Genomic DNA, 15014 nt, shown 5'->3' with positions numbered 1-15014 from the left:
TTGGAAGTAATGGGTTAAATCATACAAGGAAGTAGGCTACCTGTGTGGTCAATTACAAAGGGAGTAAAGTCCATGAGAGAAGACAACAGCGGAGGGATTCCTGGATAAGCAGCATTTCCTCTTGACAAGCTGGTTTGCTGTTTGTTTCATTCTGAACGTGTTTCTGTTAAAAGTTTTGGATGTGGTTACAGAGGAAGGTATTTAGAGCTTGTGTTTAACTGCATCAGAGAAATGGCCAGTAACCCACAGAAACAAGGATTGAGCAATGGCAATACTAAAGGTAGGCCTATGTATTTTACCTCGGATTACATTTACTGGTACCTGTGGTACCTCTCTCTTTGTTCATTTTAAACACCTCAATCCACTGAATAGCTAAATACTGTTAATGTTTTGCCTTGACAGAAATTGATCATGTTCTTTTCACTCAACCGCCCACAGGGAACGGTTTCCCTGGTGACCAGCAGTCGCTGAGGTCACAACGTGTTTCATCCCAAGGGTCCAATCGGAATTCTCCTCAGTTCAAGCTGGGCTCTCCGTCTGCAGACGAGCTCCAGGGTGAAGAGGAAAACACTGGACTGCCCCGGGACATTAGGGCCATTCCTATGCCCATGGCACTGAAAAAAGCTGTGCGGTATGAACCCTACTTCTAAATGTTTGGTGGTGTTTTAGATTTTTTTTTCCTAGTGAAAGATCCATTCAACTCCATATGAATCACTCTGCTTTCACCTATAATTTAAAGTGACTACAAAATAATTTTTATATAAGGTGACAATGTAAAAGGGCAAGTAGTGATGGCCCTCCAGAGAAAGATCACCCAAATCTTCTGCTTTCCAGATGTAAATGTACTACTTTACTATTTTCCTTCAATATCACCAATTTCATTATATAATAGATAACATATCGGAGCATTCAACAACTAAATAGACAGATTTCCCTCAGAGACCAAAAAATAAACAGGAAAATTGGACTTTCATCAGGTGGTCACAAACAAGCTTCAAATGATAGACCATTTTGCTGCATAAAAGTTGGAGTGTGTTAAAAAGCAACTGTTTGCCAACAAGTTCCCAGTATTATCTTAAAGGGTGATGTATCAGTTTGGTGCTGCTCACATCTTGTTTCTGTTGTCCCCAGGTTGCCAAGAGATTTAAGTCAGTTCCTATTGTCCTTTGTTAATGTATGAGTGCTGGAGACTATAAGTTTCCACATAACACTAGGAAGAGTTGCATCATTGTCCATAACTTACTGCCTAATGAGGATGTCACAAATTTAAAAATAAATTAACAATTAAAACAATTTAAAATCCCACAGTATAAATCATTAAAAAATTAAAAAGTAAGCCACATTTAAAGATCAGAAAATACATGAAATGACTTTAAACAACACGCATTAAACAATACGTAGTTGTATCATGGAAACAGAAACAAAATTAAGGACTAGCTAAATAATAAGAACAAAATTACATATTTCTTTGAAATGTGCTTGAAATAATTTGGAAACTATTGTCAGATCCATAAAACCAAGTGTAACCATAATTATATACCCAATAGTTACTCCAGAGTCAATTCAGTGTAACTTTTCCATGTGCAGGAAGGTGCAGCAAATGCAGGTGCCCGTGGTTTCCAGCAGGGAGTCCTGGAAACGGAAAAAGGCCAAATCTCTGCGTATACTAAAAGACGGCGCCAGAGAACTAATCTACTTTTTTGCGCTGTGGAGAAAGACCTTGCAAAAAATTGGAGGTAAGCCTTTTACTTCTGATTTCAGGTGAACATTAAGGTGCATGGTAGAGAAGATTTTTCATAACCTCCAGTCTTTACAGTACAGTCCTACACACCAGAGGTGTAAAAGGTAGCTGAAAACCATACTTGAGTAAGAGTAGAGATACCTTACTAGAATTGTTATGATTTTAAAAGTATGTAAGTAGGCCTATCAAGGGAATTTGTGTAAGTGTTATCAGAAAAGTGTACTTAAGGTATTAAAAGTAAAAGTGACTGTTCTACTATTATATATTAGAATATTATTACTCATGCAAAAGCAGGTTTGTAGCTGGAAATAAACAAGTTTGTATTTATATGTATTCATTCACAGATTGATTGTTTGCATGATAACAATTTGTTGGAAGTGGGAACCATGATTTTGTTGACCCATTTGCATTAAAACATTTATCAAATACTAAAATGAATTCTTCACTAGAAAATACATTTTTGACTGATAAGTCATTGATTTAACGACTATTGCCTCATGTGTGCTTGAAAGCCTACAATACTGTTGGCTATTTTACAATATTTTATAAACTCTTAATGTTTTCATGTGCAAAATGTTAAGTAACTATTAACTTAAATCAACAGATATGTGTCTCAAATGTGTACTTAAGGACAGTACTTGGGTAAAAGTACTTAGTTACATCATACCACTGCACACAATGCATAATATGGCTAATTTGCCTTTATCAGTGTTTGTTCACAAAAATAGATCTTTGCATTATGAATTCTGAATCATGGTCCTTTGCTTCCTCAGGGAACTTCGGAGGTGGTGTCCAGTCCTACTTCCTGTTCCTGCGTTTCTTGGTGGTGCTGAACTTTGTTTCCTTTTTACTTATTGCTGGATTTGTGGTCATCCCCAGCATCGTTTTCAGATCTGCTGAGGCCAGCCCTTCTAACAGCACTGGTAAAGACTTGTTCTGGCTACATTTTGTTAGCTCACAACATTTTATTTTGCCTCAACTTGATGGTAACACATGGTACCTTATGTTTTAATGGTTCTTCATATCCACATATGTCCTTTAGTCTTAGCACAAATATGTCTCATATGACCAGGGAGCTCTCTCAGAGTTGGGTGCAACCGTTTCCTGGCAGTCATGATATTATCTGCAGAAATAAAATGAAAAACGAGTGTCACTGGTGTATGAGCAGGAGATTTATTCCCTAGCTTTCGCTCTCTCTCACTCTTTTTGTTACTCTTGAAACATTAGGGCGACTACATGACCTACACTGTATGTTCAGAGAGATGCAGGGAAATCTATAAAAAAATTCTGTAATCTCTCAGAATGCACACATAAATCATAAAAAAATTTCCCCTTGTGGTGTTTTCCAGGTCCAGAGGAATGCTTGGAGTACGACCCTAATCCTCAAGGCTTGGTGCCGTTCTATAATTACTTCCTTGACATACTTTCAGGAACGGTGAGAAACTGCAGCATCTCAATGACCTGTTAAGATATGAGAATTACAATTACAGAACATACAGCAAAAAAATATATATATACTGTAAGTGTTTTACTTTTGAGACATTATGAAGGTTTTATTTTATGCATTTTTGAACCACAGACCACAGCCAGGATTTTAGAGAAAGCCTACTAAGTTCATGAGTCCAATGTAGAGCCTATCTCTGGTTGTTCTATTTGATCATTTCATCTAAGATTCTTACACAGTGACACTCTCATGCCTGTATGGTAAATATGAAACTACAGCCAGCAGCTGGTTAGCTTAGCTTAGCATAAAGATTGGAAACGGGGAAACAGCCAGCCCTGCTCTGTGCAAAATCCTGCACATCCTCCAAAATACTTTGGACATGGCCTTAGTGTCCCCAATAAACCGTGTTCCATGACATGCTGAGTTTCTATCCTCCCTTCCTCATTCAGGGTTTCATGGAGTATTCATATTTGTTTTATGGCTACTACAACAACACAATGGTGGAGGACCAGAACTTCTCCTACAACATCCCTCTGGCATACCTCTTCACTGCTGTCTTCTACTTCGCCTTTTGTCTCATTTGCATCATTGCACGGTGAGTCCCACAACAAACATTTTCAGATTCAGTGTTATTGATCAAGATTGGGTGTGTTTGTGTGTTTGTGTGTGTGTGTGTGTGTGTGTGTGTGTGTGTGTGTGTGTGTGTGTGTGTGTGTGTGTGTGTGTGTGTGTGTGTGTTTGTTTTCAGCCTTCTCAGAGAGGGTTCAGGTTGATAAGTGAACCAATTAACATTTTTAAAAAGCCTAATCGGAGGGTTCAGTCACCTTCACCCACTCCTGTGTCTCTCTTCTCTTGCTCGCACAGCATGGGGTCTGCGGCTAGAGTTGCTGTGGCAACAGGAGGTAGCGCTGTGGGCAACTACAGCCTGATAGTGTTCACCAGCTGGGACTACGGTTGCCTGGGAGACCGAGCTACCAAACTGAAGCAGAAAAATGTCCACTACCGCCTACAGGTCAGAGGGGATCTGTCCCACTTTGTAGGATGGAGGACGAAAAATGTGATTTCTGTTTTCACAGTCTATGCTTCCAAATGACCCCTCTTCTCCTCCGTCTTGCCTTCCCTCTGTCAGGTGGATCTGGAAGAGGAGAGAATAAAGAAAAGGGCAGCTGCTCTGACTTTGGCTCAAAAAGTTGTCTTATACCTGTTACGTGTTTTTATGGGTCTAGTTTCTATAGGGCTTATTGGTGCAGCGTGCTATGGGATCTTCAAGGCCACCAGCTTCAGCCAGGTAAATTATGTAAATAGGAGAGTAAGGATAAAAACAACGGTAGTCTTGGGTTATGAAAGTCTTGGGTGACCGTTTGGCTCCCCTGTTTGTCACACAGGAAAAGACTGGGGAGGAAGGGATACTGGGCTTGGTCTTTGAGTATCTACCTTCCATTGTCATCACCGCCGGAAACTTTGTGGTGCCGATGCTGTGTGACCAGATCGCCCTGGTAGAGCGATACTCCCCCAGCAATACTGTCATATTGGCACTGTTAAGGTTTGCACTGGTGTTTCTGTGAGAGAGTGATTATATCAGAGCATTTGTGTTTTTTAATGATAAATGGGATGTGGGGTAAATAATTGGAAAGGAAATAATGCAAATGTATGCTTCAAAAATATTTTATACATTTTTCTCAATATTTTTATGTAATATTAGATCATTGAAATTACAAAGTGCCTCAAACTTTTACCTATGTACAGTTCTAAAGTAAATATACCAAGTTACTTTCCACCACTGTCTGAACTTGACTGATCAAATGTTTTTAAAGTACAATTTAACAGCTGCTGAAAGTCTTGTTTTTGCTGACCATCCACATTGTTGCAGTGATGTAGAAACATAATCCAGAGTGTGTCAGATCATGACGTACTCGGATGTGTTCAGAGCAAAATAATCTCTCATTTAAGTGCAATTCACCCAACGTAAGAAGTCTGATAATGATTCGTCATTTCTCTTTTCCATGTATAGGGCAGTTGTTCTTCGCTTGGTGAGTCTGGGTGTTCTCCTCCTGACCCTGTGGCGTCAGATCACCTGCGAGGGGGACACAAAAGACGGTTGTGAAACGTGCCATTACAACAATAAAGTGTACCCGGTAATTATACTATGTTAACGTATTTGAGTGCATGTGAAATGTTTTTAAGGAGTCTCCAAGCTGTTCGACAAGTTCCACCAGGTTGAGAACAAAAATAGAGATGGACACATTTTATACAATCCTGTTATGGCTGTTTTAACATGAGCAAATAATTATGCTTGCAATTCATGTGCATCAATACATTGCAGACACAGGGTAAACTCAGAGTTAGCTGTATCAACATACACACTGATATTTTTGGTTTGGCAAACACATCACATCCCAGGAGTAACGAGAGAATATAATATGATTCTGCCTGACATACACATATTCAGTTTGACAGATTGACACTGAACCATGGTGTTGATATCGATGGAAGTTCATGGAGTATAATTGCAGTTTGTGTGTACGATGCTATGGTCAGGGAAACAGTGTGCCAACAATGGGCAACACAGTCCTAATTTAAGAATTAAGGGTAAACACCAAAGAACACAATAAAAAGTTAAAAAAAAAAAAATTATAAAGTAATCTTTTCATGTGTGTCTCATCCCGTAGTGCTGGGAAACACGTGTCGGACAGGAGATGTACAAGCTGACACTGTTTGACCTCATCATCAGCGTGGCTGTGCTCGTCCTGGTTGAGTTTCCACGCAGGTTTGTCTATTTCAAATAAGATGAAAATTGTGCAAATAAATACAGATTTTGGTTAAAAAGACAATCAGATCATGTTGGCCGTGTGTTTGTAACTGTGTTTATTGTGTGTGTCAGGATGGTGGTGGACAACTGGTCCAATAAGCTGGCTCAGTGGGTTGGTCGGCAGGAGTTTGTAGTTCCCTCCAATGTGCTTGGGCTGGTTTACGGTCAGACTGTTGTGTGGACAGGAGCTCTTTTTTGTCCTCTGCTGCCACTCATCAACACCGTCAAGTTTGTCATCCTCTTCTACTGCAAGAGGGTGAAGATGGCGTTCAAACACAGCCAACATGTCACACAAACACTGTGCTTTGGTTTCGTCCCTAATCCTGTTTTTTTAATGCCTACGTTGACACTTTCTCTCCTTAGATCACACTCTTCAGTAACTGTCGGCCAGCACTGAGGACGTTTCGCTCCACCACCTCCACCTTCTTCTTCCTGGTGGTACTCCTGTTCGGCTGGGGCCTGGCAACAGTTGCTATGATTTACAGTATTGCTGAGTAAGTGCATCTCCTCTGTAACAATCATATTAGACAGCTTTTTTTTTGGCACTGACTGTGACAAAACCGTTTTGTGAAAAAAGTAATTAAGTGGAAATTAAGGTTTTTACTGTTTAGGTCAGAAGGTAAAGCATTGTAAAATGGAAAGAAAATACATTATTGAAGATAACTGTTACCCTCTTTCCACCCAGGATCTATCCGTCCCGGGGTTGCGGTCCCTTCCGTTTCTTCCCTAACATGTGGTCCATTGTTCCAACGTCGTTCTACAACCTCTCTGAAAGAACACAGGAGTTTCTCTTCTTCATTGGTTCCCAGGCCTTCTCCATCCCTCTGTTTGTGTTTTCTTGGTGAGTATTATTCTGTTATTTAATCTATATTTGACCTGCATATTATATGAGATCCGTTACTGTCGATTTAATGAATAATATTCATGGCTCCTTTCTCCCTGGCAGTGTGGTTATGTGTTATGTCATCGCTTTAGCCTCCGTCTATGGGAAAAGCGTTTCCCTGCTAAAAGCTCAGCTTAAACTGGTAAATTGTTGTCTTTTTCCTGTATGGTGCATAGCAAAGAAAGTATTAAATTGTACTTAATTTTCAAAATATGCGTACGCATATGTAGGAAAATTGTATTTTCCTATACTACAGACATACAGTGTTACTAATGCAATGTTGGACCTTTGGCTTACAGGAGAGCCGTGATAAGCAGTTCTTGGTCAAGCAGATTGAGGAGCTCGGTCGACAACTTCAGATACCAAAAGTGGGTGCAGGAGCATATCAATGAACAAAGTATAGGGGGCCATGTTTAGTTTAAATGACATTCTTTATAACCTTACCTAAATCATGAAACAACTTGATAATACATTATGAAAGAACTGTTTATTTACATGTGTATTTGTTTGATAAAAGTAATTATCATGTTATATTTACTGGGGTTTAGCAGACAATCCTGTAAAAAACATAATTGAATTAAAGACGCTAATTATTAAACTAAATTACATACTACATAGTACCAATAACAAACTTGCCTTAAATTAAAAGTGCCCTTTTTAAATTTAAGGCCATTTCGATTAGGCTACACATTTTCAAGACTTTTTTTACTCACTGACTTCACATGACTTATATTGCCCTCTTAAAAAATTTCTGCATCAAATGCTAAAATATATGTTTGTTTCTTTGGTATGTCATTATTTCAGGTCATTCAAAATACCTAACTCAAAAGCCAATACAGGTGATGTGTCACTTAAATGTCGCACCGTGACCATATCAGATCATACAAGGCTGATCTGCATGATGTTGGTGTGAGAGGCTTGTACAAACAATTATTCTTAGTATTTAAATTGCAACGTCTGCAAACGATTGAATGCCTCTTAATGCAACATTTCATCACTTTTGTCTGTGCATGAGTATAGTTGTTTGTCTTTTTCCCTTTTACATAATAAAATGAGGTGACGTAGAGCCCCCTCTAGTGTCACACTGTTGGAGTTGCAATGTCTAATGTTTACTTCCTGTTTTGGTCTTCTTGTTCCTGTGGGCTCCGGCTGCAGCAAGAGAAACTCCTCTCCCAGCAAGTTAGTGACAGTATTTAGCCTATGTCCTGTTTTCTTTATGTTAAATAAAGATAAGAAAGAATTATGAGTCAGTAGCCAGGGAGCAGGTTAATTGTCTCTGCTCGGAGCTGTGTCGTTAAAGTGTAGGGTGAAATTGAGAGTAGCAAACCTTGGCTAACGAGGGGAGCAAACTAGCACATAAACACTAATAGGGTGGCATTTCTCCTTTTTACTATCTTCATATGTGGTTAATTTTCAGCACCACTTGCTAAAAACGTCCCAGTCTTAGGGACTAAAGGAGTGTGGCTGCACTCATTCACTGCTCATTGATTCCCACTTCAGTCAACGCTAGCCTGTTCAGCTAGCTGACTGCTAGCGGACAGTATCAATCAACAGTCGCCAAGGCGACAAAATGAACATCCTTCCGAAGAAGAGCTGGCACGTCCGCAACAAGGACAATGTTGCGCGCGTGCGAAAGGACGAAGCCCAAGCAGCAGAGGAGGAGCGCGAGGCCAAGCGTCGCGTGGACCGTGCCGAGCAAGAGGTGACCCTAGTGTTGAAGGCTACATTTAAATCCCGGGATGATGATAGTATTATTGAGCCCTCTGAGATTAAGTTGTTTTGGTACTGACCAGCTCCATCACCTCCCATTAAACACAATGGCTTTTTCTATTACCATTTAAGTCAGATGAAGTTCAACAAGAGTCTACTCTCCATATATTTGACTTATCCAAACATCTATATATTTGTGAAGAAACATAAGGAATGTCGATGATTGATGTGGTCGATCATATGATGTGGCTTTCACAGTCACTCACCATATCTCAACCTAGTGTCTCTCAAACACCTTTAAGATATTTAGGAGTGAAGTAGACTATTAGTTGCTGCTCTACAGAGCCATCATCAAAACAAAACATGGAAGTAATATATTTTGTAAGAATGCCTCCAGTAGACATCGGAGATTTGTACAATCTATACTGAGGAGCATTTAAGCTTAACACCAGTAACAATTAACTCCTGTTTTTTTAACCTATGATGGTTTATAAAGAATTGTTCATATATTTCTAGTTTGGGCTAACGACCACTACTCTTAACAGGCACGTACAGAGTTTCTGAGAAGGAAATCCCGAGCAGCTCTTCCGTCAGAAGGAGGGAGCAAGGATGAAGACGTTAAAGAGCAGAGTGGAGGAAGTGGAGCCCTGGAGCACCTTAATCTGTTCCCCCTGGAGGAGTCCTCAGAGAAGAAGGGGAATGAGGACTATCTCAAAGAAAAGAAAGATGAGCAGGTGAGGTGATGCTTTTCTAAATTTAACTTTACAAAGTACACTGAAGCAGTTTTCTGTTACCAACCTGTGTCTCACAACCATAGTGATGCAGGAAATGGCAGTGGCTTTTCTTCTGCATCTTTTAAATCTTTCAGCCATCATTTCTACACGTCTCACTCACATAGTTATTTAGATACGATAAGGTGACGTAAATTTAGATTTTTTTCAAAACAAAACATATCACAAGTCCACTTAATTATTATTATTTTTCCCTGGAGCTTCATCTACATCTTGTTGTCTTCATTAACAGTCTGTGTGCTCACTTGTGATGGAGATGGTTTCATCTATCTAATTTATCTATCTTTTATCTATCTAACTATATAATTCAAGGAAAGTCTGTGTGTCAGTGTGTGTGTCTTTATGTCTGTCATACCTAATGTTTCTCCTCAACGGCTTGACCTATCACGCTAAAATGTCACATGGCCCTATACCTAACCTGGCCAGAGACTGACAGAGCCATTTTCCTCATTTGTCATAGCAAACGTTTAAAAAAAGATTGCTTTCTGTGGAGCATTTGTGCTGCTATCACTGCCGAAAATCTGCTTATGCGCAACTGGGCTCATTTCACCCGTCCGTGTCGCTTCAGTTGCTGTCGGGAGCAACAGGAGGAGCGATATTTTCTGCTTTATTTTGTGCAAAGGAGGAAACAATCTCCTGCATGTTGTTTTGTTATTGTTAGGCAGCGCAACCAGAGTGCTGGCCACAAACATAGACACTGCAACAACAAAAAAAGTGGGGCTGATTTACCACAAACACACAGACACCTCGAGTGCAATCAAATTGTATGCAGAAATGCAAAACATGACCACAAACTATTTTTCTAATTTGTTGCTGCAAACTTTAAAAAAAAGTTTGTGTTGTTTGGTGCATTTGTGCTGCGTTCACAGGACTTTTAAAAGTCTGACAATGCGCAACTGGACCGACTCAAATAAGGTTGGTGAAATGCGTGTCTTCTATTTCATGTCCCATGAAGCAGTATCCAGCAGTGAGGGGTTCCAACCTGCCCCAACTACAAGCAAAATGCTCCATAATTTTTTGTACCCCTAATTTCAGTGCTGTACATGACATGATGCTTAAATATTGTGACAGATATTTAAAATTGCCAATTCGGGGAAAAGGGGTAAAATGTAAGGATGTGATCTAGTTTTATTGTCAACTCTGCAAAATGTCAAAATGTTTCTGATAATTGCCAAACTGAGAGTTAAAATATTTCACAATTTCTGCCCTCCTCATCAACATTCAAATGTGCTAAAGAGTTGTTTGGCACTGCTGTCACACAATTTTGAATTGTTTTTGTTTTTCCTTGTTTATTTTTTATCACAGGAGAAGCAGGAACGAGCCATTGGCTTGCTGGTGTCTTTAGGCCCCCAACCAGGGACTGAGGTCACTCCGTGGTACATGAAAACTGGCAAAGACAAAGAACAGCAGAAGGAGAAGGAGAAAGAAGCCATGAAAGACAAGGAAAAGAAGAAGGGAATAAGTGAAGAGGAGAAAGAGAAGAGAGATCGCAGATTGAAAGATAGTTTAGACCCATTGAAAGATATGAAAAAAGCGCTAGCTGTAAAGGAAAGAAAACACCACAAGAGCAAGACATCGGAGAAAAGAGACAGAGGGGTAAAGAGGAGCAGTGGAGAGAGGTAAAGTCAAGTTATTTTATTACTCAATATAATAACCCATAGTAAATTATGAAGCATCTGGTATGACAACTTATACTATTAGATCATTTTCAGCTCAGTAAGTTAAAACATTTACATTTGGTGAACATTACTTTTCTGTTTTTGCTGCTAAATTCTCAAGTTTTAAAGGAATAGTTCAACAGACTGTTAGCTTAGCTTAGCATGAAGACAGGAAACACGGGAAACAGCCTGGTCCTGCACAAAGGCAGCAACCAGCACCTCTAAAGCTAGCTAATTACATGTCTTATGCGGTTTGTTTAATTTGCAAAAAGCAGTGTGAAATTGTCATTTCCCAGGGATTGTGTACCACATTTATATTATTATTATTATTGTTGTTATTATTATATTTGATTACCAGAAACTGTAACTTTCTGCAGTCAAGAAATATTTTTGGATTAAGGATTACATTTAATGAGATATACTGTAATGTGCAAATTAGTGGGCTAGTGCTGGTGGAAGGGGACAAAAAAATTGTAACTATTGCCTTGAGATTTTGTACCACTGTCATATGTACAGTGCTGTGTGAAAGTTTGTGAACCCCTTGAACCTTTTGGAATTTTATTTATTTTTACCATTATTAATTCATTTTTATCAATACCAGTATTTTTTATATGAAATAACAGATGTTTGGTTATCAATTCAACATTTTTCTTTTCCAGAAATCAATTGTTAAAACAGATAAAACAAATTATTTGACAACTGTTGTATGTGCAAAAATGTGTGAACCCTAAGCTGCATTGCTTAAATCGAGCAGGTTAACACAATCAGATGGGCCAAATTGAGTCATGAAATGGACCAATGTAGTGAGAGATCTTTAGGGAAGAAATTGGTCGGCACTAGATAAAACAAAGATAAAACCAGGTCAGTTTAGGCTCACCAAAGTGAACCCATACAGGTCAGACATGCTAAAAGGGAAACAAATCTCTGAGGATCTCAGGAATAGAGTTTTGATGCTGCACATTTGTCTGGGGACAGCTACAAATTATTTAAAAAAAAGTTTGAGCTCCATCGGTCCAATGTGAGGCAAATTATCTACAAATGGAGAGCTTTAAGAGTGACTGAATATCTGCCTAGACGTGGACTTCCTTCAAAAATATCCACAAGCGCCACAAGAAAAGTGATTTTTCAGTTAAAAGCCAACCCAAACATTACATCTAGTGATTTGCAGACCTCACTTGCAGCATCTGGGACAGATGTGCATGGTTCCACAATAAGAAGAAAACTCAGTCAAAATGGCTTTCATGGGAGGATTGGTGAAGAAGCCTCTGCTCTTAAAAAACAACAACTGCTTGTCACAACTTTGCCAGAGAGCACCTGGAGATACCTGAAGTCTTATTCTGTGGACAGATTAGTCCAAAATTTAACTGTTTGGTCATAACCAAAACCGCCATGTTTGGGCAAAAAGAGAACCTTCTCCCAAGTGAAGAATGGTGGTGTCAAATTGTCTGCAAATGGGTTGGCTTTTACCTGAAAAATCACTTTTCTTGTGGCGCTTGAGGATATTTTTGAAGGAAGTCCACTTCTAGGCAGATGTTAAGTCACTCTTAAAGCTCTCCATTTGTAGATGATTTGCCTCACGGTGGACTGATGGAGCTCAATTTTTTTATATGAATTTATAGCATTCCCCAGACAAATGTGCAACATCAAAACTCTATTCCTGAGATCCTCTGAGATTTTTTTCCCTTTTAGCATGTCTGACCTGTATGAGTTCACTTTGGTGAGCCTAAACTGACCTGGTTTTATCTCTGTTTTATCTAGTGCCACCCAATTTCTTCCCTAAAGATCTCTCATTACATTGGTCTATTTCATCAATCAATTTGGCCCATCTGATTGTGTTAACCTGCTCGATTTAAGCAATGCAGCTCAGGGTTCACAAACTTTTGCTCATACAACAGTTGGCAAATCATTTGTTTTATGTATTTTAACAATTGATTTCTGGAAAAGAAAAATGTTAAATTGATAAACAAACATCTGTTATTTCATATAAAAAATACTGGTATTGATAAAAATTAATTAATAATGGTAAAAATAAATAAAATTCCAAAAGGTTCAAGGGGTTCACAAACTTTCACACAGCACTATAGACATTGTTTGTAGACGCATGTCAGTTTCCAAATAATAAAAGTATTGCCGTGTGTCGGTGTGATATAACATATTTTAAACAATCTGTCTTTCCTGTCTCGTCCAGCACCATAGAAAGGTTACGTGCTGAGCGTTTACAGAGGGAGGCTGAAGAACGGAGGAGAGCCCAGGCCCTGCTTGACCAGAGGAACGGCAAAGGGAAGGGATCGGGAGGAGAGAAAACTGAGAGGGAGATGCCGTACAATAGCGCATACTTCCCAGAACTTGCCCGAAAGCGTCAAAGGCGGGATCGAGACAGCTGGAGAGAAGAAATTTTAAAATCTTGAACTCTCTTCATCGGTTGTGTGAGGAGAGGACCTGTGACGAATGCATAATGGACAGATATTGTGACCAGTGTGTCTCCAAATGAAGAAAACAAATTTGGTAACGTAGAAAATTTGCCAAAGTAGGTTTAGAGCCACATTAAGAACATAGTTGTAACCTGGTCACGTTGTTGTCAGTAAGTTAATACAGGGGCAGCATGAATGGCCACTTTTTGTTCACCCAGAATCGGGAAGTCTTGCAAGGAGGTCAGATTCAGTTGCAGCTACCTTTTCCGCTGCAACATATTGCTCTTTATCACTTGAGCAGGGCAGACTGGCCATCACAGGCAGAATGAAGCCTAATGGATTGTAAAGGTCGATTGAAAATCAGCACAAAGTGAATGCACAATAATAGCGATTAGTTGAATGATTAATTAGAGAAATCTCATAATTTCTCAAATTTTTTCCAAGCATAAATGCAAACTATTCTCTGTTCCCAGCTACTTTAATGTGGGGATTCAAGGATTTTCTTTGTCAAATATTACTTAAAGCGGAATTTGTTTAGATTCTGGACTGTTGGTTTGATACAATAAACGATGTGAAGATGTCACCTTGGGCTCCGGTAAATTACAATGAAGATTTTTCACTGATTATTATTATTAATTCTATTAATTAAGAAACAAATTAAATAAAAACAATTCTACAACATACAGCTGCTGTGACAGATGATTGAAATTGATTTAAATGATTTCTGAAAGTAATAAAGTCCCTTCATCCTTATTTCATAACACTCTTGTCTTGTTTTTAAAAGCGATATAAAGCCATATCCATATAATTTGCCTAATTTTCGCTGCAGGACACTGCCATTTTTTTTTCTGGACAGAGGTTGATTTTTTGAATAAATTCACTGAGCCATCAGTTAATGTCATTAATAACACGTGCAGTTTTCCTACATTGATAAGTCAAAATGTCTGCTGCTTAAAAAAGGAATATTTTATCACATTGACATTGATGAGATTAGATTTACTGGCTTTTTTTCATTGCTGTAAATTATCTTAACAAATATGGTGTACAAATATTCAACCTAGAAATGATACTTTTAAAACAAGAAATGTTCACTCGTTCAGTTAAAATTAGTTTTACCCTTTAATTTGTAGTGATTTGGGTTACACCTAATGGCTATTTTTAGTAGGCTAAGTCCACTCCACTTATATCACATATCTACAATGTTCATGAGGTTGAATCAACAAAGAAAAAAACAATCACCTACATTTTTGCTCATCGTGTAAATAATAAATAATATGGGGTAATGTTCATAATTCTAATGAAAAGATGGTTTGCACTCTTTGTAGGCGCGGTCAATTATTATTAGGCTACAGCGTAATAGGCAATTGTATATTTCTAGGTTTTACAGGATGCCATGATCACAATGAATAGTGAAGTGATACCAAGATTAATAATCCAATTTGAGATCAATATCAACTGTTGAACACCACATAAACTCCCTATGGGAATATTAGTACAGATGTCTTTATTTATTTATTTATTTCCTTTCTAGATGGCGTTGAAATGCTGGATGAGCTGGACCATGACA

The 15014-nt window shown here is 38.7% G+C and overlaps 2 protein-coding genes across 2 annotated transcripts; both read left to right on the top strand.

Annotated features, from left to right (window-relative positions):
* Window positions 1-231: 231 nt before the first annotated feature.
* On the top strand, window positions 232-7269 carry tmc4 (transmembrane channel-like 4; the record flags this gene model as incomplete). The annotated part of the gene is made up of 16 exons (XM_080039593.1): window positions 232-280; window positions 439-631; window positions 1588-1736; window positions 2515-2664; window positions 3091-3176; window positions 3635-3780; window positions 4050-4197; window positions 4315-4473; window positions 4571-4728; window positions 5197-5320; window positions 5855-5952; window positions 6067-6250; window positions 6358-6488; window positions 6680-6835; window positions 6941-7019; window positions 7177-7269. The coding sequence occupies 16 exons, from the start codon at window positions 232-234 to the stop codon at window positions 7267-7269; spliced, it is 2103 nt and encodes a 700-aa protein (XP_079895719.1).
* A 799-nt stretch (window positions 7270-8068) lies between these two features.
* leng1 (leukocyte receptor cluster (LRC) member 1) lies at window positions 8069-14183 on the top strand. Its single transcript, XM_080038916.1, has 4 exons — window positions 8069-8579; window positions 9133-9321; window positions 10684-10997; window positions 13225-14183. Exons 1-4 carry the CDS (start codon window positions 8448-8450, stop codon window positions 13442-13444), a joined length of 855 nt encoding a protein of 284 aa, XP_079895042.1. The 5' UTR covers window positions 8069-8447; the 3' UTR covers window positions 13445-14183.
* The last annotated feature ends 831 nt before the right edge of the window (window positions 14184-15014 follow it).

The sequence above is a fragment of the Ammodytes marinus genome (genome assembly GCF_949987685.1).
Source record: "Ammodytes marinus genome assembly, chromosome: 13".
Classification (NCBI taxonomy): domain Eukaryota; kingdom Metazoa; phylum Chordata; class Actinopteri; order Uranoscopiformes; family Ammodytidae; genus Ammodytes; species Ammodytes marinus.
The sequence above is the reverse complement of the archived record's forward strand: the minus strand, read 5'-3'. Positions and strand labels throughout refer to the sequence as shown.